The sequence below is a fragment of the Ostrinia furnacalis genome, unplaced genomic scaffold, assembly GCF_004193835.3.
Source record: "Ostrinia furnacalis isolate ACB-3 unplaced genomic scaffold, ASM419383v2 OfSCF7458, whole genome shotgun sequence".
In the NCBI taxonomy this organism is placed as follows: Eukaryota; Metazoa; Arthropoda; class Insecta; order Lepidoptera; family Crambidae; genus Ostrinia; species Ostrinia furnacalis.
Genome location: NW_021137697.1, coordinates 425,278 through 453,017, shown reverse-complemented (window position 1 = coordinate 453,017; position 27,740 = coordinate 425,278). Strand labels below are relative to the sequence as shown.

The 27,740-nt window shown below is 38.1% G+C and overlaps 1 protein-coding gene across 1 annotated transcript; it reads right to left on the bottom strand.

Moving 5' to 3' along the window:
- Positions 1–27,740, bottom strand: LOC114364673 (autophagy-related protein 16-1-like). The gene is made up of 6 exons (XM_028320903.1): positions 27,601–27,740; positions 26,326–26,505; positions 23,702–23,786; positions 21,798–21,944; positions 12,081–12,213; positions 1–4,095 (listed from the first exon to the last, which is right to left on the bottom strand). Exons 1-5 carry the CDS (start codon positions 27,689–27,691, stop codon positions 12,120–12,122), a joined length of 597 nt encoding a protein of 198 aa, XP_028176704.1. The 5' UTR covers positions 27,692–27,740; the 3' UTR covers positions 1–4,095; positions 12,081–12,119.

Sequence of the window (27,740 nt, the reverse complement as noted above, 5' to 3'; positions counted from 1 at the left end):
TTAGCAATAATAACACATATTTTATTTCCATATTGAATATACAGTCGTAGAATAAAAGTGATGAACATAGTTACAATCTTAATTTACGCAATGCTGACCGATTGGTTCACCGTACGCGAACGTGCTCTATACAATATAATACATTTCATATAAAAATATTTAAAGTATAGGCATCTGAAAGTCAGTACAACATAGCAATTTTCTAGCCGAATGTCTAGACGAAGCGTTCACAAATATTATGCTTCCACATATATTTACATACGATAATTCGTCATAAACTTTATGAGTTGGAATTTTCGCATTTAACTGAGAAAAAACTCATTATTAAACATGAACCTAGCGGTCCGCTTCGACGTGTAAGGTTGTTAAAAATATAACGACAACAGTCTTTGTAAAGCTATGTACTTACAACATTAACTATTACTTAAAATTATTCATCAAAAATGACTTTCGAGAACAAATAGTAAGAGTATAAAACAATCGACACCTACGAATGTTGGAATCAAAAAACACGGAACGTGTTTATTATGTTCCTTCATAATTAGGACAATTATGCATAAGTACTTTTACACTCTTATAACTAACTAAAGGCACATGTTTTTATACAATAAGCTTTGTTGTCTGTCTAATTTGTCAACATTTTACCAAAATTAATATAAGTAGGTATAGAATTTTAAAAAACATATCGGTTGGTATTATACATAGTTCTATAAATAATACGACTCTACGTATAACGCATAGGGCACACTGAAAGTTTTAGCTTTTTAGTATAACAGATATAAGTTTGTGATGTAGGTGTAGATAGATAGTATATTAGAAAGCAGTTAAAGGAGTTGATTCGGAAAATTTCGGGAAACACTCCACTGAGAGCTTTTGCAATTTTATTAACTTTGTTCGTTACTAATGCGGTATAGTCCAAACCTTACACACTTTTGAATTTTTATTTTGTTCAAAAATCAAAAACTTACCTAATAAGATAATTGGCACAATTCTTATAAACGTGTGAAAAGTTTGAAAACAATAACTAGCATTAATAGTTAATGAACGAGTTTAATAAATCACTCTAAATGAAAGTGATTTATTTACGAGCCGCGAAAAACTACCAGAGTGCCCCACACAAACGGCAATCATAGTCTGGACTGCGGTCTCGCACAACATAAATTATAACAATATTGGGTGCGTTTGAACTACAAAGCGCCAACTAATTACCATAAACGGACAAATTGTATTCTAAAACCTATAAATTTAACACTAACTGAACCACCTTTAACAAGGACGTCCAATCGTAAATCCCAAACAACATCCAAGCAACGGTGCTAAACATAAACGGCTCCAATTCCATGGCTTTAAAAGCAATATTCTTTCTTCACAGTTAAACTTCATTTACATTTTTAATTCCCCAACAAGCATTAGCACATAGCACCCAACACCGCTAAATGCGAATAAAATATTCAATCCAAGCGAAAAGTGTGAAAAATAAGGCGAATGTAACACTAACAGAATTAAAAGTGACTAGTTTTAATGGCTATCGATACATTTGCGCCACCGTTACGAAGATATCAATCAATTTAACGTAGAGACATTGGTAATCACAAGTACTTAATAATATCCTCGAAGAGTATGACAAGTTTTTTTGGCAAGAAGCAAAAATATGTAGAGAGACGAGGCGCCCAAGCAACGCCGGTTCACGGTCTTAAACTAGTCTTAAACGCAGCCGTATAAGGAAGGTGAAGGCTAACGAAGCATAATTTAAGAGCGGCGCCAGATTTGACGTTTTTTCAATCGAATTCCAGGTGCCGGCGTCGCGGCCGTTTTCGGTAATTAAGCGGTCGGCTATACGCGTAATTACATGTGAAAATAAAACTTTAGTGCGGGGTCGTCGAACTGTCGGGTGCGGGGCTTGGTAAAAAATGACGTTGAAAAAGTGGCGCAGCGCTGCTGTCAAAACACACGTCACAGATTATAGATGTGTCGCCCGCGGCGCGCGCCACCCGCTCTTATCGGTCCCAGCAGTTTATTGATCGCGATATAGCTCCGGAGCCAGCTCTGTCCGAACTACACTACGTACCTAATCCCTAAACGATACATTCTTCTTAGCACCAAAAATAGTTCAAAAACATGTCTTTTGGCAACTTAGTTTCGTATTTTAAAAGTCCAAGAATTTTCAATTCATTTCTTTAAGACCATTCATAGTGATCGATAGGAAAACTCGAAAAATTATGTCATCATACTCGCAAGTATTCAGAATACATTATCGCCGAATATTAAGAGTGAACTCGCCTGATACGGCAGCGGCTATTTTAGTTTCGGACCCAGTTTCCTTTTTGGTTCGAATCCGCCATATTTACGCGCATCGAGCGGCGCAGCCTGGCCCTACAACTATCGCTGCGCCGGCGACGCCCGATCATTGTTTGCTAATGAGAGACTTCGGGAAGCGCAGGTGGCCCGAGATCTGTTAAGTAAAACAAATATGATGTCAACTCGATAATACAAACATGCCCAGCAGTAAATCACTCGCAAATTCTCATTTCCGTATTTATTTGTAACGTAGAGCGACAAGCAAATGACATTCTTTACAAAAATAGAACTGTTAAACTATGACTTCAATATACGATACGAGTAGCAACGATTGTGCGCAAGCATTTCACATTGGGGCGGTATTTCGCTTGTAAATTGTATTTTAGATATCTAAGTTTTATTCTTACTATGTAAAATTCTTTATGTCAAATGTTAACTTTCACATTAACATTGAAAAAATAAGGTTCGTGGTGGTATTGCTATATCATCTAAAAATAATGTAAAGCTCGTGCATTAGCACGTAACCATTGACAACTATTCTATGACGTAGGTACAACTTATAAAAGAAAACTCATTACAGATAGAGTCAACACGCAGTCCCATCTCATGAGAAATCTTATTGAAGACATTATAGCTGCCTATAACATTTCCGACTATACAAATGACCATACTGTATACAATACTAGTAACTAATAACTCACAATGCTCAGAACAATGACCGCAGATACATCCGAAGCTAAGATCAGGAATGAAATCAAACTATAATAATATGTACATAAGTCAGAAGACAAAAGGCCGTCCCGTTTGGCTTATACATCAACAGTTCAACACTCGCCTAAACCAGCGTAGTGTCAGTATTAAGTTTCCAATACATATTAATGCCAAAATGATTAATTGAGTGTCGAAACGCTGTGTGATAGAGCGCCATTATAAAATTAAATACACTTTGTGACGTAAAAGCACCCTTGCAAAAATACAAAATTCCTAACTACAATCAATAAAAGATTTATTCAAATATATCTTCGGTCTTTATGTGACACCTTGCAAACTATATTTTTCAGGAAAGACAGAAACTTTGACACAGTTTAAAAGGTAAGAGAATTGTAGCTTAAGAAGTACTCTGATTTTTTTCAATCAAAATAAAATTATAATGCAGATAAGGACGAGTAAGTAAACACCGAAAATATGATTTGAAACTTTCTGCATCGAAATCTCGTTTTACCTATTTTTTTAGTTATGAAGTGTCACATCTAAACCGAAGATGTAGGCGCAAAATAACTTTTCATTGCCCACCCACTCTAAAATATTTGAGCACGTCAATTTGACGTTAAAAGTAAATAATTTAGCACTTCACATTTATTTTCTTTGTAACAAACTACTCAACATCAAACAATAAATCCGCGGCGATTTAACAAGGATGGGCAGGTACTTTAGCTAAGAATACATTTACAAAAAGTTATTTTGCGTAACGGAACCCAAGGCGTCTTTTAATGACTATTATTTAAAATGTTTGACACTCTACACGGTACGAGTAGCACAGTATTTATATGTATGTCAACAAGACGTAAAAAATGTTCAAAGAAGTCTTACAAATAGTTGTGAAAAAGTAAAGGACATTGTGATGACTTTTACTCAATTGAAATAAAACTAGCTAAAGTTATTAGGGAATAAAGAGAAGACTTTAGAGACTTGAGGTTAGTCAGTGAACCGATGGAATATATCGGTGGTGATGCCTCTGAGGAAGTGAATCACCTCCCCGGAGTCCCCGTCTTCGAGCGCCTCCTCGCATCTTGAAACCTGAAAAGAAAAAGAACGCATATTAGGAAAGTATGACTACGAAAATTTTGCACCGCCTACTCAAATTCTCTGTATGGCCCAAAGGTTATAAATATCTTTGGTAGAGACTAGGTCTACTGGGTAGAGAACGCCACACGGCATTAAGTTGGCCTTTTGTACCGCATGTTTTTGTGTGCAATAAAGATGTTAAATAAATAATAAAATAGCGTAGCTAACGTTTTTCAGTATCTTCATCAAATTCTTGTAATATTATAGGTTTTTAATTTTTCCATAAAATGTACTTAAAAAACTTTACTTCTAGTAGGTCTAGGTCATGCTTAGAAACAGTCTAGGCTAATAAATTCTCCGTGGTTAGAAAGTCGGTCGATTCCATGGGATACAAAGTAGCAAACAAATAACGTTGAGGTGATATCATTTGATTATAGGATTGCAAGCTTGCAGTCACCTCAGGGTTTCTTGGTTCGATTCCCAGGTAGAGCACACAATGTGTTAAAATTACTATTCATTTGTTCGAAGTTTTGTAACAAATATTATACATTATTCGAAATATTTCCACACCGGAAAAGGAAAATTGCTCACGTTTTATCATTTGTGCTACAGAAGATTTTCGGAACTCGAGTATTATAACAGTATTTTTATTTTATTCAGCTGCATCTCGCTCTATCAGCTATAATTTGAAGGCAATAAAGTAACATCGAAATGTGGCCGGTGAACATAAGGTCAGCATAGTGGTAATAAAATAATTTGACCGAATTACACAGGAAGAAGCCGCAAGCCACTGATAGCGAGCATTTTAAAGGCAGTAAACGAATTAAAGCATTCACCGGCTGCAATGTTTCTGTCTGTGCACATTCTATTTCACGTCATTAAACCCTTCCAGTGCGCGTAACTAGTGCAATAGTTATAATATACATTTGGAATCAATATCCGTTGAAGGCAGCCGTACACTTTAATATCTGGGAGTATCTGATAACATCAATTAAGAAGTTAGTTACAGTAAAACTCACTGAGATTAATGGGTTAAGTGTGCCCGACCGTTACTCGGTAGTAACTCGTTATATGCGCATCACAGATGTAATTCAAATTGAAATGGGTAAACAGATTCTTGTTTGTACATGTCGTTATTGCATTACAGATAGCTGCCAGGGTATACCGGCGTTAAAGTAGTTAAAATGTTAAAAGCTGGCGAAACGTTCTCAGATTACCTGCCGAGAGCGCAGCAGTTAGCTTAGATAGTAAAAGTGCGTGCTCTGGCAATTAAATATAATTTAGGTTAATTGAAACGGATTCACATAAATACAATCGGACATTTATGCACGTTGGTTAGGATTTAAAACTGTAAGACAAGTTGATTTTAGACGTCCTAAACATACCGCTGTAAAAGCTTACAAAACGAAAACGCGAGGTAATTATATCTGTAATTTCAACCCAGTTTTTAGTGTATGGCAAAATGAACACAACAGTCACAAATAACTGGAAAGCAAATCACAGACGCGCGAAGATAATAATTTAATCACAATATTAGTCCCGCCTGAGGGCAAATTGCTTCGTTTATTTTGATATGAAAAAAAAGTCGAGGAGTTCTGACATACATTTAAGACAAAGTTAGTATCGCAAAAAGTTTAATGAATGAGACATTGGCAATGAGCATATTTCGTGTTCATTGTTGGCGATTTCTCAGAGCGATTTGCTAATAGCGGCTATTAGCCCGCCCCCGTAAGATATCATGATGTTGCGTGCCGACTACTGGCTTGGATCACACAAAAAACATAATTATATTCCTAAAACGGTAACATCAAATTGATCCTCGATGTGAAGACGGTCTTACGGTAAAATTGATGTCACGTTTTTCTGTGTGTCAAGTGAGGGTGTCAGCCGGCGTGACCTCGGCGGCCGTCGCCCATTAGTCCAACTGTCAATGTTACCAATCGTTTGCATATGCTAATAAACTCGTAATTAGCAATTGAGATAGCGAGACACACACTAATTAGTAATTTGCTAACGTTATTATCGTTTTCGCGAACGTCGTAATAGTTAAGGTAAACATTTACGAGTTTTGGCGACTGACTCTACATGTATTTGTATATTAAGAAGTATCAAGTTAAGTGTGGTTTATTTGCAGGATTTGAGGATTAAATCACGATGGTTTACGATAAGCGAGGAAGGAATGTGGCCGGCATAGACGAGCGTGCCCGATGGGGATCGGCGGGCGCGGGCCGCGGGCGTCCGCGCAGGTCATTACGCCGAAACTTCGCAATTCGGACGCGGCCGCAGAGCCGCCGATACCGTTGCCGGCATCAGAACATTAGGATACGGTTAACCGCATCTACGACTTAAGACAACAATTTCACGATTCGAATAACTTAAAACACTATTAGCCAACAACAAACAGTGATAACAAAAAAATATCGATGTAGATAGCGTCAACGGTCGCCGAGCGCGAGGCATATCTGCCAGCATATTTCAGCGGCTTTGTGATTCGCTGGCGAGAATGACAGCTACATTATTTTAATTTGATTTGGCGGTCTATAAAAGTTACAACGGAATACATATCTGGCGTGTGGAGCGAGGTTTGTCGAACTGTGCGTTGGTTACTTTTTATAAACTACTAGCTTTCCGCCCGCGGCTTCGCCCGCGTGGAATTTTGTCTGTCACAGAAAAACTTTATCGCGCGCGTACCTGTTTCAAAAACCGGGATAAAAACTATCCTATGTTCTTTCCCGGGACTCAAACTATCTCTATGCCAAATTTCATCAAAATCGGTTGCGAGGTTTAAGCGGGAAAGCGTAACAGACAGACAGACAGACAGACAGACAGACAGACAGAGTTACTTTCGCATTTATAATATTAGTTGGGATATCGATGTCAAGTGGAGTGATAGGTACATAATGCAGCAATGTGGGCATTTAATTAAAATTTATAAAAAAGACTATCGATGGTTTTTTGGTTCTGTCCTGATGCGAAACGAAAGTGGGCCATCGGTTTGTTAAAAGAGCAAGATACTGATCACGTAGCGAGCGACTGCTGTACTATTAAATTTTCCGCTTGATTTTGGCGACAAACGGTTTGTGAACGGTTGAGCGCCCGCGCCTAGGGTTGCCAGGTCTAAAAACACAAAATCCGTACTCGGTGCTTAATATGGCCGGACATTTTACCCTAAAATTTTACCCCAAAGTGCAATTAGTATCATAGGTCATGAGTGAGTACTATCAACTATCATATTCCAATCGGTAGCCCAACATCATCCTGATACGCGCATGTGTGTTCGATATTATTCTGAGGCTCGACTTTTGGCTTGCGCGGCAGCCACATAAAAAGCCTAACAAAAGCCGGACAGGCCGGACAAGAGAATATTGGGCCGGACAAGTCCGTAAAAAGCCAAACATGTGGTAACCCTAGCCGCGCCGGCGCGCACGCTTTCGTCACTGACGCGGCGCACTCGGCGACACGCGACGCATGTGCGAAAAACTTTTAAAATATGCACACCACATAAAAATGTCGAGGCTTACAAAGCAATTTATGTGTCCTTTTTGCAAGTAGGCATGTGAAACTTCCCTCATGTCGCCATCATAACCGAGTTTTAGGTAAACTAGTTTTAAGCTGTCATTTATGACTGATTTACTAAGGTAAAATATTTTTGTAGAGAAATGTCTCATAGAAAACTGTTGAGATTTGGGAAAACAAGACATGTAACATTGAGGAAAAAATATGCTTCAGGGGAAAACCTAACGAATAATGCAGGAAACAAATGAAATTTCAGCCATTCTTTTTATTTTTGATTACGTGACTAAAGTTTATAAAACGTCTAGTAAAGTAATAAGAATTAGATACCACCTTATGCTGTTTTTTTTTTTCAAATTGTATGTATATCCGACTATGCGATTGACAAAGAAAGGTTAGAAAACTCATAAATTATTAGATTCATTCATTCAGTCAGTTGATATTTCGCATTGTATTTTATTCAGTGTGAAAAAAGAACTTAGAAATACCACGACCACAAGATTACCATGATGTGATGACGTCTTTATCACTCAAATGGCTAAAGGTGCTCACCCATTATGGTAGAGTTTAACTACTCCAATAAACGAAAAAGTCGGCATAAGCATAAAAGAACATAGTAGTTACAATACCAATTAGATTCGTAAAGAGTATTGCTTTCGTATAAAAAGCCAAGACAGTTAATCAATTAGAGAAGGGCCTTAAGTGATTTTAAATAAGATTGCGAAAGGTATTAATTTACCGGGGAGACTAATAGTCCGTCAAGTCTAAGACGCCGACGAACGAATGCTTGTTCTGTCATCAACTAATGATCATTAATTGATCCCAAGCATCCCTATTTAAGGAAATAACGTAACTGGAAGCAAAGGAATTTAGAATTAATTTCGTAGTTTCAGCGGAGCTAATGAATAAACTGTCACGAAAAGAGCTTTCCGACTTCGATTCGAGGTATTTAATACTGGATCCAATGTATTCGGTAAATCAAGATCAAAAGGCTTAACCATGATTTTAAATTGTGATAATTGAAGCAATAAAGTGGAAAAAATCCTCATGCGTGAAATGATGAATGTAAAGATGTTCAACATAAAAGGTATTGTAGTGCGGCGCGAACACTTTATAAAGCAAATTAGAACGGCTTTCGTTCATGATTAACATGGTTAACCAAAAAAATACACTTATAATTTAATTTTATGAGGTCCAAGTTTGGCCTAGAGCCAGATGATTAAAACTGGTTAGTAGTCAAATAGACAAATAAGGTAACAAAATTATAAAAAAAGCAATGATGCGCGGACACCTTTTACTAGAAAAGTTGAGCAGAATCATGTCGCGAGACAATATGGACCGGCCGCCGCGGGGCCATACATACACTTACAAAAACTCAATGAAAGTCGAAAGCCTCGCTTTCACTCGTCGCCGGCATTGTGCACTATCTCATGTACAATACCTACATTTCTACATTTAAGTTTTGTTTTTTTAACAATAGGGGTGGCAAATGCGTAGACGCTCCATTTGATGGTAAGTGGCCAGCATTACCGCATTACATCTCAAGTGACAGCCCATTCACGAGTCAACGACCCTCATTTTTATACGACAAATCAAATAACACTTGTTTTCAGACGTTTACATTCTATTAATTATGTTATCTTACTGCTCATTGTTAAATGAAAATACAGCCTTAAAATGGCACACCTTGATTTTCATAAACATTTTAACTCAGGAATTCATTACTATTTTACTCACATTGAACTCTATATTGACATCGCATTAACTATAGTAAATTTAAATCAAGTTCTTGTTCATCGGCCAAGTAAAAGCCCTGCAGGTAATTTAGCTTTCGTGTCAATCATAGAAGTTATGAATAAAGTTTAATAGCGCTGATGTCCGATATAAAACATTAATCAAGGACACTAACTACTATATTGTTCACACATTCTCGATTAAACTTTCATAAATTTTGTCGGTGTCTAATGACGTAATTATTATTCATTGACATGAAGCCGTGATGATTACAAGTATTTCAACCGATTAAAGTTTGATGTATGGTTGACAGGCGTGAGGGCATTTATTTACAGCACCTGGGAATTTAAATGGCTGTCAGTACCTGACTGCCTCCGCAGGTTGAAGATGTAAGTTTACGAGGACTTTTGTAGAGTCGGACAGGAAGTATGTTTGATTTCTATGTATAGACCACACAAAGTTTACCAGTTTCTAACACTTCAGGTTGTGGTAGACCACCCGTTTCAATGGTTAAGGAAGAGCATTTACATAATCGAGGGTATTTCAGTTTTTAAAATGTAGAGCTAATAAAGGTCCCTTATAAATCAGAGTTCGTGGTTGGTTGATACCGAATGTGAAGTATGTAAGCGTAATGAAAAATCTATAGTCATCAATCAGATTCACTATACATTAACATGGTTTATGTAAGGTAATATTTATGATGAATACTCGTATTCTCATAAAGTTATAGTTTATTCAATCAGAAAAAAAGATAAATTGTTATTCTTTTGGAATATTATTTCTGTAATATCCTTTAATTATAGACCAGAGATCACAGGTTAATCTCGTAGTACAAGAACATTCGCAATTTTACAATTCCGTGGCAATAATGTAAACCAATTAATATCATCAGTGTAACAGCGTTTTTTTCCATTCCTTTAAATCTGTTTGCTTGCAAACTCTATTATTATCTAAATTACAAGTTTGTGAATGTTTTTAATCTAATATGATTTATGAAAGCGGCGTCTTCAAATTACTGACGATTATAGTAGTTTAGCATCACGGAGAGGTGTGTGCGTATGTGTTCGTCAGTCATACTCGGTATGATGGTGGCATGTTTAAAATTTTCGTAATAAGTGATTTATAGTGCGGGCAGATAACGGCGCTGGGCCGTGATGGCAATCGCACACAAATCATCAGATGCACGGCCCATCGCCATTGACCCATCGTCTTTACATGCAATTATAATAGCCGTAGGGCCTAAAACTAAATTGCGCTTCTAACTGTTAATATAATAGACTATTATCTCCATTAGGGTCACGGAAATAGTACATCTGAGTTCAGAGATTCACGCACTTCTGAAAATCTACACTTAAAATATCTTAACGAGGTAAAGTTGTGAGTATGTGAGTATTTTTATAGGAAGTAATCTTTTGAATTAAACGAACACGATTTTGAAAATTCTTTCTCCAGTAGAAAGCTATTATTAATAACATCAACGCGGGCGAAGTCGCGGATAAAAATCGTGAAATGTAATTTATTTGCGTACGATGAATTCATAAATCTGGGATTCTGATATCGAATTGAATGACATAAGCTACCGAAATGTCTGAAGATCTACCGTAGGTCGCTGACCGAATACAATAGGTCATATAAAATAATCTTTGACACCGACAATAGAAGCGCTTACATCTTGCTATCTCAATCTTGCTGGCGATTGTTTGTCTACAATCCTAATGTCAACCAATTTATCTATATTATAAAAGAAAGTCGTGTTAGTTACTCCACTTATAACTCAAGAACGGCTGAACCGATTTAGCTGAAAATTGTCAGGGAGGTAGTTTAGAGCCAGGAGAATGACATAGGATACTTTTTATCCCGTTCGAAATAAAAAAAAAAGTCTGCTTATTTATTGCCATTAAGGCGGAACAAAGTTCGCCGGGTCAGCTAGTTTGTTATAAATGTTTGGTAGCGAAATTTTTGCTATTGAAATATATTTTTCTGTTAATTTATCGCCTAATATTTCAGAACTTATCAAAGCTGTCACTTTAATCTATTTGACGTTTCTATTCCCAAATGTAGGCGGACAACTGTAAAATAAAGTCCTTTTCTGTCGGTGTAAAAATAGCATATTCATCTTGAAAACTAGTTTCGCCTTATATAACGTGTGAATTGCAGGCGGTTGTGGCAAAGCGGAGCATATCCTGATACGGCATTGAACCTGCGACCCGCACGTCGTGTGCTTGCTACACGGTGGCACGTTGACAATGAGGCGCGGCGGCGGTCATTCTTGTGTCACTCATTCGGTGACCGTGTCAACTTAATAAAACTGAAATCTCTTTCAACGTTGACTTCTACTGTAGCCTAAATGAGGACAGTCTGCCTTTTAGGGCCAGGATGCCAAAGGTGGACCTTGCTGAACCGTAATTTATATTGTTACTCTGAATATTTATGTCTGTTTAAAGCCATTTTAGATATTTAGTTGTATTAGTTCTAGAATTGTAGAGCATTAAAGTCAGCTTTCACAAAAGCCTAATGGTGTCGGTTTCGGGACAGATCCGAGGAACGCGGGTTCGATTCCCGTCACGCCGCTGAATTACTGTGGTGGACCACCTCGTAACACAAGCATATTTAGCTTACAACGAGGGGTTAATATTCTTACAAAATTTACACCGATTCCTACTACAAAAAATTCCCAAACCACCTCTTGTATTGGCGAGGAAATAGGCTATAGGGTCATTTGTCAGAATTAAGTTAAAATGGTATATTACCTTAGGTTCAGCGGGAGGCGGCAGGGAGTCCCATGCCTGTCACAAGTCCCCCCATATGACTGCACGGTTGCTCCTGTCAACAGACGCCAGCAGACCCGACTGTGGATGCCATGACACCGCCGTCACGGGTGTCCTGTACCACAAAATAAGAACAGTTACTTAAATAAAATATTCGAGCGATATTGTGGTTCCGGCACTGTAGAATAGGAACACTCCAATTGACTTAAGATTTATGTTTTCAAACGTATTATAAATCATAATTGAGAATTTGTATAATTAATTGGCAGACAATAGTGACTGAGTTTCTTGCGCTGCTTCTTCTCAGCACTGGCCCATTTATTGTCTTGCGTTTTTTCAGATCCTCAATTTTCTGTTTCTGTTTTTATAGAACTTATGAACTATCCAATTCTAAACAAGTAAAAGTATCGTACTTAGTGCTTAATTCACACTTTGCTGTTAAGTTAGCACTATAGAAAGGGGAAGTGTTAATTGTCAGTTGCCGCTGCATTAGGAACAATGTAATTTTTATATAAATATTTATAGGACTGGATAGCTTAGCGTGGACAGTTTGCACTGGTTTTATTCTGGGAGTAAATAGGTCCACTGTGCAAAATAGTCTTTGAACTGTCTCCCGGGCAAAGTCTACGACATTTCGCAGGCGACGCCTGGACCACTTCTTGATTTATCGGATTCGTACCTTACTTCCTTTGTATGCTATCTTAGAAAATAGACTAAATTAACTACAACCGATTCATTATTTTTCAAAACGTAATTCAGATAATGATAGTTCGACTGCTGTAATGAAAATAATCCACATCCGCGAACGCAAAGCGCTACCGTTGCTTATAATAGTTTGATGAGCGAAGCATCATAAAAAATATTATAACGAAATTAACTGCTGCTACTTACCTACTTTCAAATTGATTAAGCGCAAACTTTCTTTCCCTCAAATCTTTAAATTGTAGCTCATTATTGTAGGCTATAACTTTTGCCTAGTCTATTCAAGAGTAGAGTGAAGACAGATTTAATACAACGTGATATTTTGGACGTTTTTAGAGTCACGATTATTACCATAAAAACTTCCAAATGAATAGTGCTAAATATAGGTTAAAGATCTAGAGAATCCGTCATATTTTTTTGTTTCCAAAATGATAACCGTTAAACTAGATCAGATAAGTTGAATATTATTTGTTAACGTTTACGACGCAATAAATTATTAATATCTTATCAAGCTATCTTTTAATGTGATCAAATCTGATAAAATGAAAAATCGCTATAAACTGATACTAAAATCAGACGATAAAAACTCTCGCTTACAGCTAATTTACGAGCTTGTATATAGATAAAGCGTCGTTATATCGCGTGCTATACATAAATATGAAAATGTCTCACAAAGTATAAAATGTGCAGTTAAAAATTCTAACTCTCGAATTTCGACAAAATCTAAGTTCGCCAGGGTCATAAAGCAACACCAGACACTAAACTTTATTATGAAACTGGATCGTTTTGTGTTCGAGTCGTGTGCACCGTTATGCTTCTCGGAATACGAGAGGAAACTATGAACGGTATCCCTCGCCGTGTGCCCGTATATTACGAATATTATGTCGCCTTTTGAATCTGTGTCACCGCCACTTTAAGATACCCATCGCCTTTTGCTAATGCACAAGCATTTAATAAAGCAGAAAAAAATAAATAAACCAAAATGAAAGTGGCTAGCAGTCATGTCGGTTCACTGAAGACGAACGAGGAAAGGCGGTCAAGTATTCAAATAATCGACTGCAAATGTCAATTTATCGCACGAGGAAGGATCGCGATCGGAGCGTGTACCTACATATCATTACCAGAATGGAATCTGTGCGTACGTTTTGATTGTCGGTGGCCGCTTAAAGCTTTACATCGTATCTACGCGGACCAAGGGTGCTCATAAACAAGAATTAGCGTCGGGTTTGTTCGGCTCGTTTACACATACCGCTCCCGGTTGCGTATAACAAGCTTCCCGGGGAATATCCAATATGGAGACAAGGAAGCACCGTAAACAATGAGCAAATCTGGCACCAGGATTTAGCGATTGTTTCTCGTTCCAACAAAAGTAGATGCCATCTCCTTCCTATTTACCGACGCGTGTTATTGACGCGCTCTATTTGGAGTTGTAATCACCGTTACTTTTCGATACCTTGTTAATTGGAATCCGGACAAAGTTAATTAAGATATGGTTTTTTATAGTGGAACCCATAGGGCATAAATTAAGGCATCGTTGTAAGAAATGATTAAACCAAGAAAAAGTGTTACAAAAAATTCGCAAACCGGAATCCCGTGGAACGTTAAATCGATTTCTCGTGTATGGAAATACAATTAATGCTGAGTGAGAGATGTCCTTCGATTTTGACCTCTATGTGGTTAGGAACAGAGGGATGTGGCTCGGGGTGCACTAAAGCGCCCGATCCGTTTTATATGGCCAACAACGGATGTTCATAAGCGCAGCGTTTATGTTACCGGAGTCGCGCCTTGATTCATAACCGCATTATACGCCTACTGTGTTCGGACTTCGGAGACAGGTTACCCAATAAAGCTATTTCAAGACCTATCCGCGGTCGTTGCCTCCCGATACAAAAAGCATGCACGCCGATTAGCCGGCCTTAATGCGAACTACGACCACTAGGCTGACTGCACACAGCTTACTCGCCACCGTGATTGCATGGGTGACCCGCCCGCGCCCAAAGGTTGCACATTCGATTCCCAGTAGCAGCAGTTACATGAATATCAAATACCAATGCGCTCTCCTATTATTGGAGCCTGCATGCACAAAATCCATTTTAAACCTGAGACATGTTAGAATGAAGTATGTGAGATGGTTATGCATATAAATTGGCTGTTAATTTTATGAGCGTCGCATTCCGACATCCCCAACGGTTTATCTGGCAATTATCACAAGGGACAAGGGAACTTAGAAGATTATAGTATTTGGTGCAGTTTTCTTATTACGCTTAATAGATCATATTGATATGGGAGTAGAAAACTTAAACGGTGCATATTTTATTTTTCCACAAGCACTTTAACATTTTTTGTTCTTTTATAATTAAGTCCACTTAATTAAAATTAATTTTATTCATACTAAAAAGATTCATTATTGATGCAAAAAAAGTTAAAATAAGTCTTTGAAGATTAGAAATTGGATCTAAGCATACGCATAGTTCATCGAATGCTGAAAAAATGAAACTTTGATATAAAACATATTATTATATTAATTAGTTGATAGTGCTTGTGTCAGTATTTTTTTCATAATAATTAAAGTTACAGGTGCCAATTAAGTGTAATGAAACATCTTTTAAATTAAGCTATTCGATTCATAGCTGATATCATGTAAGACCGGTAAAAGACATTGAAAAGTGTTATAACCATAGCATTAATATTAAATCTAAAAATAGAAAGATGCAAAAACATGACCTGTTCCACTTTCAAAATTTCCTTTTGAAGAATATCATCACTGACTAAAATAAAAATAAACTAATAAGGCTTGGCGTGATAAAAGAAAAAGATCATCGTGTGTGGGCGTGCGGGAAGTAGGTAGCCATAACTGTGGCTGTTCTATTCCATCGTACACTTCTAAATCACGAACCTCCAAGAATTATTTCGTAAACGAGTGAATGAATTATAATTGAGTGCGGAAATTACAGGTTCAGATGACACGCAAGAGCGTAGTTACGCCCGTTAACAGGCACAGATATGATTATCGGGCGTTTTACATAAATTGTTGGGGCAGAACATCCGTTCAATTGGTATAAGAGTGTTTGCGTTTCGTTTGACAGTTTCCCTATAGTTCCCGTCAATAAATCGCCGTGATACGATTAGCCGATAGCCCGAATCGTAAATCATAGCGTTACCGGGGACGACAATAAGCGCGCGCGCACACTGGGACGCATCTAATTGAATATCTTTGACTGAAGCAGACGCATAGATATGCGCGGGGCGCTCCGACCAGGAAATATCGCCAGTTCCATTGTTTACGCTGCATTATGTTTTCTGTTCTGGTGTCTAAAATTCCGTACTTTATCGTAAAATATTTGCTCACGCTAGAAATATATTTCTGTGAACAAAAGGTTATGTTCTACGACATTGTCAGAATATCAAGATAGCAATGATTGATAACATAAATCTACGATATCAAAGGTAATATTTATGCTGTACTATCAGACCGCCCGGCTTCGCGCTGATGTATTACGGAGGCCGATAGATGGCGTCGCCCGGATTTGTGATTTATACGAATCATAATCCTACTTTTGTTGATCTCCACCAGTTGTCACGATATTCTGTCAAATAAATTGTGTTAAAATATACTACACATTTAACCTGTTAACCTGTAGTTTGCTTTACAAGATTATCGTAACTGAATTACCTAGAACAACATCTTTAGCTGTTAATTTGAATAAGACGGGACGATGTTAGCGTGGAGTGAGTAACCAACACTGTAATTAGTCCGCGGAGTTCACCAATCAGCTTTCAGGAAACTTTCTACGCGAGTGAGCCGTAGCTCAAGATGAAAATAATTCCGATCGTAATCCTAAATGTAATTTCCGCGAGAAAATTGAAGCCCGCCAGACAGAATAGGGACCCGATGGCGGCAGGATGCGTGTTTGCCTAATCCCGTCATCCACAAAGGCACAGCCTCCGCAGCGAGCAGCCTGTTGCATTATGAATGATGTAGAAATACCTAACGGAGGCTTAGTGATTATGATCGGGGGATTCCTGGAATGCTTTAATGCATTACCAATAATAAGCTTATTAAGGGAGAATTTCATTTGTCATAGACGACACACAATTGGCACACAATTGATATAGCGCTATGCTGTTTTGCAGCATTTACTTCAGTAAACAGCTTATCAGACTATAAATGTTTGTTAAATGGCACCTTTATTACACCGAAAAACGGTGCCACCGCGCTTAGCTTGATGCTGTCGTCTCTACATCAAATAAAACTATTGAAATTTTGATCTGAATCTTTGAATTGAATTTATTGAATTCTCTACTTTTTAAAAGCTCTTTTTATTTAAGTAAGAAATATATGTAAATATATTTTCCGAAATTCAGTCAGTCAGTCAGTTTTTTTTCCGAACGATGCGTGATGAAGATGTTCAATGCTCTACGTACCGATAGAGGGTTTCAGAATTCAAGCATGAAAGGTTTGAAAATGGTGGGTGGTAATTGGCGAAAGGCATAGGCAACCCTCCATTGAATTGTAAATAACAATGAGAGATGATAACCATTTTCAACAAGTGGATTGTCTATTCTTTGGTATACAAATGTTAACAAAAGGTGGAGGATATGATTGTTATATAGATTTCGTTGTGAATTTTACAATTAATACCGTTAGAAGGAATATAGAGTCAATAGAGTAGTTCACACACTAATCAATTGACACGGGCACTTTTATGAGCTATTCCAAACTTTGTTCTGGCCAAATTGCTTCATGGGAGATTTTTATAGCAAAAGAGGCTATGACGTCACATTTTCGCCAAATCCGTTAATTTACTGTTTATTGATTTCATGGGTACGCACTAAAATCATAGTTTACGGGTAATCGATAACTAATCCAGTTTTTAGGGCTACAATTTTGTTGTTTTGTGAAGCTGTTGGAATTTTTTATTATAATGTTTTCAAACACCCAATTCTTTTGTTTTATTTCATGTGCTGAGAGGGCGTAGTGTTGTCCCAGTGTGCGCCGCCTCGGAACGCATGTCGCACTTGTTCTGTTAATTCCCGGGCCGCACGCTGCGCCGCGGACAGCGCGCCCGCGATAACATTCAAATGGCGCGCGCCGCCCGTCACCGACATCGGTGCACTATTGTACACATCCGGAAACGTCGCCCGGCCATCGTTATACCATACTCGATACAGAAACCGCCCTCGATCACATTCGATTTACGCTAATTGGACGAACGAACGCGCTTTTGGACATAACGTCAGCTTTCTGACGGATTCGGACGCATTGCGGATTGTGCACGCGGATATCTTCATAACGGTTCGCCCGCTAGCATTCGTGTCACACTATTGCAGTTCGGTTGCGTGTCTAAGTTTTACAGCATCGCTAATATTATGACCATTAGATATTTTATATGAAACTTGTAGTGGAAAATCAGTCATTAGACGGTGGTTTTCCTTCAGAGTTACAATAGTCGATATTAATACCCTGAACACCCGTTGCGCAATAATTTTAATGAGTCTTCCTGGATAACGCCAATATCTGCAGACATAAAACGGTCACAATGCAATAACACGCGCTCGCGGTTATACGCGTTTATGAAATGCGAAACAATAGCTGGGCCAAAAGGAATACAATCTTTATTGCTCATCTGGCTTCACTCCGATATTGTACCTGTTCAAATTGATTCCAACCGAATAAGATAAGAGTTTTATGTTGCAACGGTATATGCGAGAATACCGTACTTATTGTTTCAATATTGAATTAGAATCGTCGGTGCAGATATAAAGTGACCGCGCGACTTCGAGCGCGGAGCTTGAGTTGCTAGGCAAAGATATATGTTGAGATGGTGGGGTGAATGTTTCCGCGTGTCTTTTGTCCTTGGCACGAGGGAAATTATTTTGCCCATTGTGTGTCTGGGCGCGAATTGAGCACGATTGCATCACGGCATGTTGGGACGTCACGAGCCGTGCGCGAGGACCGCACAGCCCGCTCCCGAACAATGGTACCGCCGAGTTACACCGTGGCGCTTGTCAGGGGTCATAACTGTATTAGAACACGAGCCGACAACAGATATCTTAACTTGTATGTTTCAATTGTTTCATGCACTGGATCGTGGGCTGAAATTCTAGGGCCCTAAGAATCATTATTCATTACGTCCAATGGACAATGTCACGGGCTCATGAATGGGTTAAATTATGTAGGCGCGAGGTTCAGGACCACAGCTTTAAAATAAATTGTCCAACTATTTTATGGTAGACTTTCTTGACCATGGGTATGGCATGTTCTCTTGCTCATCAAACTAACAGGTGTTCACAGCCCATAACAACCCACATAACAGCTAATTAATAATTATCGCCCTCATCAAAAATAGTGTTAGCCGATTATCTTAAGAAATTCTGATCAATACCATTATAAACAAAAACGACGGCCGGAGTATGGGAAAGAGAAATTTGCAAAGACAGCTAGAGTCAATGTTGACCTCACGATTTCAATTGTCCATGCGAAATGCTAAGGGGAAACTAAACGATGTCACGATCGAGACAATTCCAGTTTCATATTCAAGGTCAGATATGTGTCTGCTCACACTTTAAACGGCGTGGCAGGGTCAAAGGGCTGGCCACGCTCCATAAAGAAAAGGATCCAGTTCTCAGGAAAACCCGTCACTTAGCTATCCTACAAATACATTTCACGACCGCATAACACTGACATTGTAAACTTAATATGGTTAGCGACGAAATACCAGAGCACAGTTCCCGCATCTCGAAAACATTAGCGGGAGAAATTGTGCGTTATAAAATCATAAATAATTTCTTTGGTGAAACGTCGTTATGATAAATAACGATTATCACATCGTACATGTCCATTTTAAATTACCATTAATTTAAAAACGAGTCCTTATTACGCAACAAGGTTAATGACTACGGGGTACTGAAATAGAGTTGATATGGTTGCAATCTGAACAACCGGTTGTCTATGGGCATGTTAAGTGGACGCGCTCGCGTGCACGGCCGAGTTCAAAAGCTACAAAGCGTCAGCGATTAAACCAATGATTAATATTTACAACTATGCCGGCAATTTTTCCGTTTAAACGCGCCCTAGTTTATCTTGTACGTTAGTTTGTCATCGCGCTCAACCTGTTCGATCAACATTTATTAGTGACCAGTTCTGCCGGGGATAGTATGCGGAGAAACTTGTATTGTATATGAGTAAGATATCTTCTGTAAAAATAGAGACGTGTCCTTCAGATGCTTCAATAGTTTTCAGTTATTTTTTTCAGTTGTCAGAATGAGTCTACTTTTTGATCAGAACCTACCCAAATTCATACCAGCGAGCCAGATCCTTGAATCATCATCATCAGGTCATTTTGTTTCCAATGCAGGAGCACAACTTTCTTTGATTTACCCGGGACAAATGGAGGTATCTTAGAGTACCAAAATACAATCAAAAATCTAATTAAATATTTACAAACCCTCTAAACATAGTGTTAACGTCACTTAATGAACAAGATAACAACCACAAGTGACACTTGTGGTCATCGTAGGCGCATGAATGGACGGGAGTCAACACGTCTTGTATGAAGCACCATATTACTATCGAGTGCTTCTTGAGTTCAGCTCTAATCGTGCCGAGTGGTGGTAGTTCTATATGTCAGTAGGCAGTTCAGTATATCTTCAATCCGCGCCTTAGAGGAAAAAAGTACATACATATAATACGCCCGTATTCACAAGCATTACTCTCGAGGTCTCACAGTGCGCGTGGACGCATAGGGTGACACATGAACCAATCACAGAGTTATATTCAACGCTGTGCGTTCGATTTGCTGCTTTACTTAAGCAAGCATCGTTTGTGAATACGGGCGATGGAGATATAGATTTCTTAGTCTACAGGCAAGACATATTCGCCATATTGATACCATAATAAAACACTTGCAATCACAAAGTGTTTTTTTTTTCAGTTTTCGATATTGGTCTCATAAAAACAGCAGTTATATTTAACTACCTGAATCACATGGCAACTTTTTGCAACTTTTATGTTAGCAAGATTCCTATAGTCAATTGGCGCGAACATCGCAAGCTCGACTAGTTGTCGCCGTCTAAGTTTATTACTCACACCCTGCCTCTGAATGGCCTATAGACTAACTGGAACTTAATAGTTATTGCACATAATCACGAGAGGTCATGAGTATGTTTAAGTTCCTATGTAATGCCGCCTAACTCACCATGTGATTCATTATAATCTGTTGCCCTTATTAATTCCGTTTTATGTAAAGCCCAGTTTTAGTAGGAGCTTTTTGCACGGCGACATGGTATCAGCGTGTGTTGCGAAGTAAAAGCACGGTAGGACGTGATTTTGTATGTAAAATCAGTAATTCTGATACAGTACGCGACAAGTACTGCACGGGTACATATGTACTGAAAACATGTAGAGGAATTTCTTCTTGTGACGACGAAGGCACACATATAATGACTGTCCAGTAACACGACAAGTTGTCGTGTATAAGTTTAGTATCACCTGATTGCCTCTAGCTTAGTGTATAAGTGCAATCAGCTCCCGGTAGTGTAATTGATTGCAAGTCAACCTTCTTTTAAAACGCAAACAACTTCATCCATAAAAAAACATGTCATAATAGGTGATATACATATTGGTGATAAAAATTATGTCGTGTAATTTTAACTTCACGTTGTAAATTACGTAACGGGCAATAACTTCCTTCGGTGCAATATTACTCACAGCAAGGAATTACTAGCCGACACAATTATATCGACATAATTACTTGCTTTCCTTTATTATCTATTGACTATTCTATACTAAATTGCAAATTCATGTTTGTTTATTTTATTTACTTAAATAATACGCATGAAATTATTCTACCCTATGAACACCCGGAAGAAAACTTCAAATCAGAGTAGTCGCGCGTGCTGTTACGCGAGTTTATTATGGCCGTTTTGATTTATTGTGAAATAACTGTAGAAATAATAGTGTTTTATTCAAAAAAATATATCGCCTTTAATACTTACGAGTGTTCCTTGAGTATTGCTTCTAACCGGCCAGTGTGCGTGTTCCAAACGTAAACCGAGCCATCTGCCCCGCCCACGGCGAGTAGCCGCCCAGCCGGCCCGAACGCCGCCCTCGACCAGTCGCACCCCACTTTGAATGACTCGTGACTGAAAATTGGACATAGAGGGATACAGACTTTAGGCTATGTTGGTTCCAAAATAGTACTTTAGAAGAATTGCGGCGCAGTGCGAGTTTACGTCAAACGCATTCGATATCGACTGTGTTAAAAAAATATATGAAGATTTTAGTTCTTGAAAGTATTCGCTAGGGGCGCTGTTCAATTCGTCATGTCATTTTTTTACGCACTCGATATCGGATACGTTTGATGTAAACTCACACTACGCCCCCAATTACATGACAAAGTTTATCTCACTATAAATATTTTCCTGTAGGTCATTCATCACCTTTTTTTCTTCATTCATTCTTTTTCATGCGTTCATTCTTCTCTTTTATACTATGTAAATTAATTTGGCTGAATTTTATATGAGAGACGCATTTCAGTATAACATTTTTCAGTATCGTCGTTGACGAGTGAAAACCTCGTAAGTCGAGTTTTCACTAAAAACACTGTTTAATAAGAAAACCTTAACGCACTTTTCAAACTCACCTATATTCGAATGTTTCCTTGTAATAAACATCAATAACCGGGAACAGGTTTCATACAAAAATATTCAGGAGATGGTTTTCCTGAAAAAAATTGTTTTCGGTACTCCCGAGGTTTTCATTCGTCAACGACGGTATTATTTTTAGTTCAATCAATCTTGATAATTTATTTATTTACACACACATACATTTACTATTATTACAGGTAGATCCATGCAATAGTACCTAACTACGTCACATACCTATAGTCCCTTGTCTGACACAACGGTTGTTACCGCCAACATGATGGAACAAGAAAGGATATGGACTATTTAATTGGATTAGAACCCTATTACTACCAGCGGTTCAGATTCAAGGCTATTATTGGTGGCATTCCTGAACCGGTGGTTGTGAATATATATATGCAGTTAAATTTATTAACTACGATCATAATTTGAAGAATATTACATTAAGATTGAATTTCATGCATCATTGAATTCTATACAAAACGCGTTAACTCGAAAATATATGGTGTACACAAACTCAGTTTTGGGTTTCAACTGAATTACGGTTGCCGCTACACTCTTCCCTTCCTTAACAGAACAATGCTGTCTGAATGGTTTACGATTAATTAGAAATGGTGCGCGATAAATTAGATCACGAATGAAATTGGATATTTGCGCAGAACATTTATCTTGTGTCGCGATCTACAATGCTTTTCAATCGGTGTCCACACTTCTTAGGTTTTAATGCATCGCTAGTTTGCCCGGTCCTAGTACAAATGCGGATTTATGAAACGATAGCGTCAGACGGCAACTATGTATCGGATTAAATTGGACGTGGAATGCCCTTGTTAGTTCCGTTCACGATTTCATCAACGATTCGTTTACATTGTTTACGTTTTTGAAGAAATTGGCTGGCCAATTCCGTCAATGAGCGCCACATATTTTAATGCAAAGTCAACTTAGATTCCAGCTACGCCGTGACCCAATTAGCAAGTTAACGTTATATTATTAGTAGCAGGAAATCAGTATTATCACGGAAATAATTAGTAGCACGCCTTACACAGTAGGCCGATATCGATACGACGACAATAAACCCTAACTCCGGGAGATCGCGGCCAGTCTATTGTTCTTCCATTACTGCGACACCAGAATGGTTAATATGCCATGCAGGTTGATATCATCATATTTATCTAAGGGGCCTCATAATACACATAATCAATAGCGGCACACAAAGGTTAATCAAACGCAGGGATATAAACATGCGCACTTTATGTTACCTGAAAGAGCGTACTATCGTGTTCATCCGCAGGTCTATTAGTTGTATTGTGTCGTCCCGCCCGCATGCCAGCAAATAGTTACTGTCTGTAACAAAAAACATTATTAATTCGCATTACTGTCACTGCGTACACAAACACACAAACTACATGCGCTAATAATTTTCTATTAAGCGCCGGCTAAACGTCATATGTTGGTTTATTTTGAGTTAATGGAATTTTTAAGCTTGTCACTGTCAATTACTGACAATGCATCGACGGAAGGTTTAATGCCGCGGCAGACGATGTTTAAGATTACAAAATTGTATAATGATAGCTTGTGCTTAATTTAGATACTTCATGTTGTATCCCACGACCCGTTATTTTCCTTTTCGATGATAGTGCAGAGATAAACTAACCTTAGCCTTTCGATAGGTCGCATAAAATGGACAATATAAGGTTAAACGGAACGCGATATTGTATTAAATTAAATGGATAGACAATGTGCGGTCATAAGGCATTAATCGCGTGCAAACAACGGAATGATTATGGTCTTGACGATGCTGTCGAGATTTGAAGTCGTAAGCCGATTGCAGTCCGAGTCCCGACACGTTTAATCGAACTTGTAACGCACTGGTGTGAAAACTGACGATGAATTGCGCTTTAAGACCTTCGCGTCTAAGATCCCCTGCAAATTATGGGATGCCATGTATTTTTATAACAATAATGAATATTTAATAACTCTTCAGTGGTTAAACTTGTTAACACCTTCCTTAGACTTATGTGTTTATTTATAGTTTATGGCTGATGAACTTGCGATAATGTTTAATTAACATACTTTTTCTTAATGAATAGAGTATAATAATAGCCGATTCTGTGTGAAAACGACTATAGTTTTGGTCAAAGTTGCTAACTGATTGGCACGGTCGTAATTTTCCCTTCATTTAAATCAGCGAGAGGCAAAGTAATCTTACCGATGCATTTCCTTTTATAATGCAGCGTATGTGATTAGCTAACGCAATTAAAGAGCAGGAAATGGATAAAGCTGTTGGACATCAAAATCTAGATGCATAGTTCCAACATTTTAAGTGCAAGATAAGGATAGCTTTAGATAAGCGAGCAGTCTGTTTCGACAGCGACCTGTCATACGACATTACGTGTAATTAAAGCCTGCATTTCATTCTTGGTAAGAAATATGTTCTAGTTAAGGGGATGATCCGAACTTTATTCATTCAAAACTTTATTGCACATAAAACTAGGTATGTAGTTAACAAAAACTTTTTGAAGGTGACCATCATTTTACTTTTAAACAAATACAGTATTGCATTGACCATTTAGAATGGAATCTAGGGCGTGTGATGTACGCGATCTCCATTTCACCCAACTAACAAAGTTGATGGACTGTATTGATATATCTGGAGCGGCCATGATCGGTAACTGTGAACCGTCTCCCTATTCATTTGCCCGGTGACGAAATCGACGTGATTTAATCAGTTTCCGTCGATACGACGTCCCGACACACCGATTGATTGAAGGTATCAATCTTTGAGTTTCGTGAGCCATGCAGACCGTTACCAACAAAAAAGGGTTCGATCGAGACGCGCGGGTAACGGAAACGGACACCAGACCAACTCGTCACGTTGCCGACTGACACGAATACCGGTACTAATACACCATGTATTCAATTACCTGCTATCATTGCTCTCCACGTTAAAGAAATTATTACGCCCGCACTACCTTATAACTGTTTGCTTAGTACCGAAGCTGTCAACTAGCGACCGCAGGGCTAGATTATCTAATACTTGATGGCCGCCCCGTGGCCAACAATGCAGCTAAATTTGCAATTAAGTACCTTAAAATTGATTGTCATTACATTGTGTTTAAGTGAGATAGGCGGTTCCAGCTCAAAGCTTTTATGCGAGTTAGGAACTCGTTCACAGACTAAAAAGGTGATTCCGAGGACATTGTTGAAGAAAACATTTTAGAAATCCTTCCGCGACGGCGTAATTTACAAACTCTATCTTCCCTTGCTGGGAACTTAATGTCCATCTTGGCCACTTAGCGTAAAGCTACGTGCAGAGATCGGTAATAATTACTTTGCTTCATGGTTTATAAATTTATGTTATATATGAGGTAAAAATAATTATTATAATTGTTAAACCAGTCATAACTTTTAAATAAGTAAGGTGTGAGAACGATGATTGATTGGAGATTTTTTACGAGTGACCTTATAGCGTGGAATAACTTAAGACTAAAACAATTAATTGCATAAGATTTTAAAACACACAAGCAGAACATCGAAGAAAATCAAGCCAATCGATAATAAAATTTAAGCCCTTACTAAAGAATTCGATTTTGATAGTTTCATTAAACTATACCTACCTACATAATGTATGGGAATCATGAAAAATTAGGTACGCTAAATTATTTCTTGCTCCAAAGATTTTGGCTACCTTTGTTTGTATCTTACCTACTTACGGAGGTAGCGAATCGATCATGTTCATGTTTCATGATCTGATTTAGGTATTCAATAAGATCATACATCATCATCATTTCAACCTATGACAGTCTCATCTGAACTCTGCTCATTACTTACTGTGGTATTGTCCTCGATATGCTGAAAATGTATCTGAAAACTGCATAATTACCTCTACTGAGATCCAGTGACGTCACTCTGCCTTGGAGCAGGATGTGGTTGGCAGAGTTCTCTGTCCGAATGTCCCAGAATCGTATCGTCTTGTCGAAGTGCCCTGATATGATGGTAGACCCCGCGCCGTCTGACGTCACCAGGTCGTTGCAAGACGATCCAGCGAATTTTGTTTCTGTACCTGTTAAAGTTATTATTCGTTAATAAAAATACTACCAATAACTTCCAAAATAAACACAAAATCTGTCTATTTGTAAAATTTCAATAGCAGCATATTAAAATTTATTGATGGGTAATTTCAGCCCCAGTCTGTTCGTTACAGCTAATTTCCGAAACTGCTATACCAATTTTATATATATGTATATATATAGAAAAATAATTAAGGTTTCACCATTAATATCAAACTTCTTGGGTAAAGCAGCGAGCAGAAGGTAGTTAAACAAATATACACCTTTAAAAGATGACGTAGTTACCTGTTATTTCTATAAATACAGAGCGCGCTTTCATAGTTAGATGTTATCAGGTGTCATAATTAAAACTGGAGAGATGACTCCATTGATAGTGTGTGCTCGCCTTTAAAGAGCAGTTGCCACTGACAAGTCACATGCCAGCCCTATTAATATGGTCGTTAAAAGTTTAACGTCTATTTTCAATTATTTCAAGCTGGCTATAAAATGTAGGAATTAGTTTTTCTTATAAGTACTGATGGTTATCAGTAGCTGCACCCGCAAATTAATATTTTTTTCATACATAGGTAACAATACACAAAAAAAATATGTATTTGGATTACATTAAATGTAGAAGAAGATAGCAATAACATTAAGTAGGTACCTACCTATGAATATTTTTTGTAATTATGGAATTAAACTTCCGTGGTGGTAGCTTCCCAGTTCTGTAATGAACCTGATATTGCGTACTAGCAAGTAACGATAATGGTACTAATTCGATTACTATCAATAATTTCTATCAGTCTGCAGGGCCTTTGCCGTTTTATTATAGTAAGAAATAAGCTGTGGTTTTGTTGGTTAACAGCCGTATTGGAAAGATAACAAGTTTTGCTCTAAATTACTAACTGAATTGGACTTTAAAACAGATTGTTAAGGTGTAGTTTTAGAAACGTGTGTGGCCGGACGAGCGTTTAAATACAGCGATTGAAAGCTCGGCAAGAGCGGTATCGGTTTCAAATTCAAGAGGCGTATATTACTGTAATTGCTATTCAATTAGAATATTTGGATGTGGGTAGTAAAGTGAGTGCGTTTATTGCGCTGCAACTTACACGTTTTACTCCGCAGGTCCCACACTTTTAGGGTCCGGTCGTGACTGCCGGTGATGACTTTAGTGTGCTCTCCGAGGAACTTGGCGGCCATCACTTTCCCACTGTGGCCCGTTAATGTGTGCTGAAACAACAATACAATT

What these genes read in the sequence shown, in the direction of transcription:
- LOC114364673 (XM_028320903.1), bottom strand. Translation starts at nt 27,691, where the DNA reads ATGGCCGCCAAGTTCCTCGGAGAGCACACTAAAGTCATCACCGGCAGT. An exon ending in GGACCTGCGGAGTAAAACGT is followed by an intron (nt 26,506 to 27,600) that starts GTAAGTTGCAGC and finishes TAACTTTAACAG; the next exon opens with GTACAGAAACAAAATTCGCT. An exon ending in ACGATAGTACGCTCTTTCAG is followed by an intron (nt 21,945 to 23,701) that starts GTAACATAAAGT and finishes TCCAATTTTCAG; the next exon opens with TCACGAGTCATTCAAAGTGG.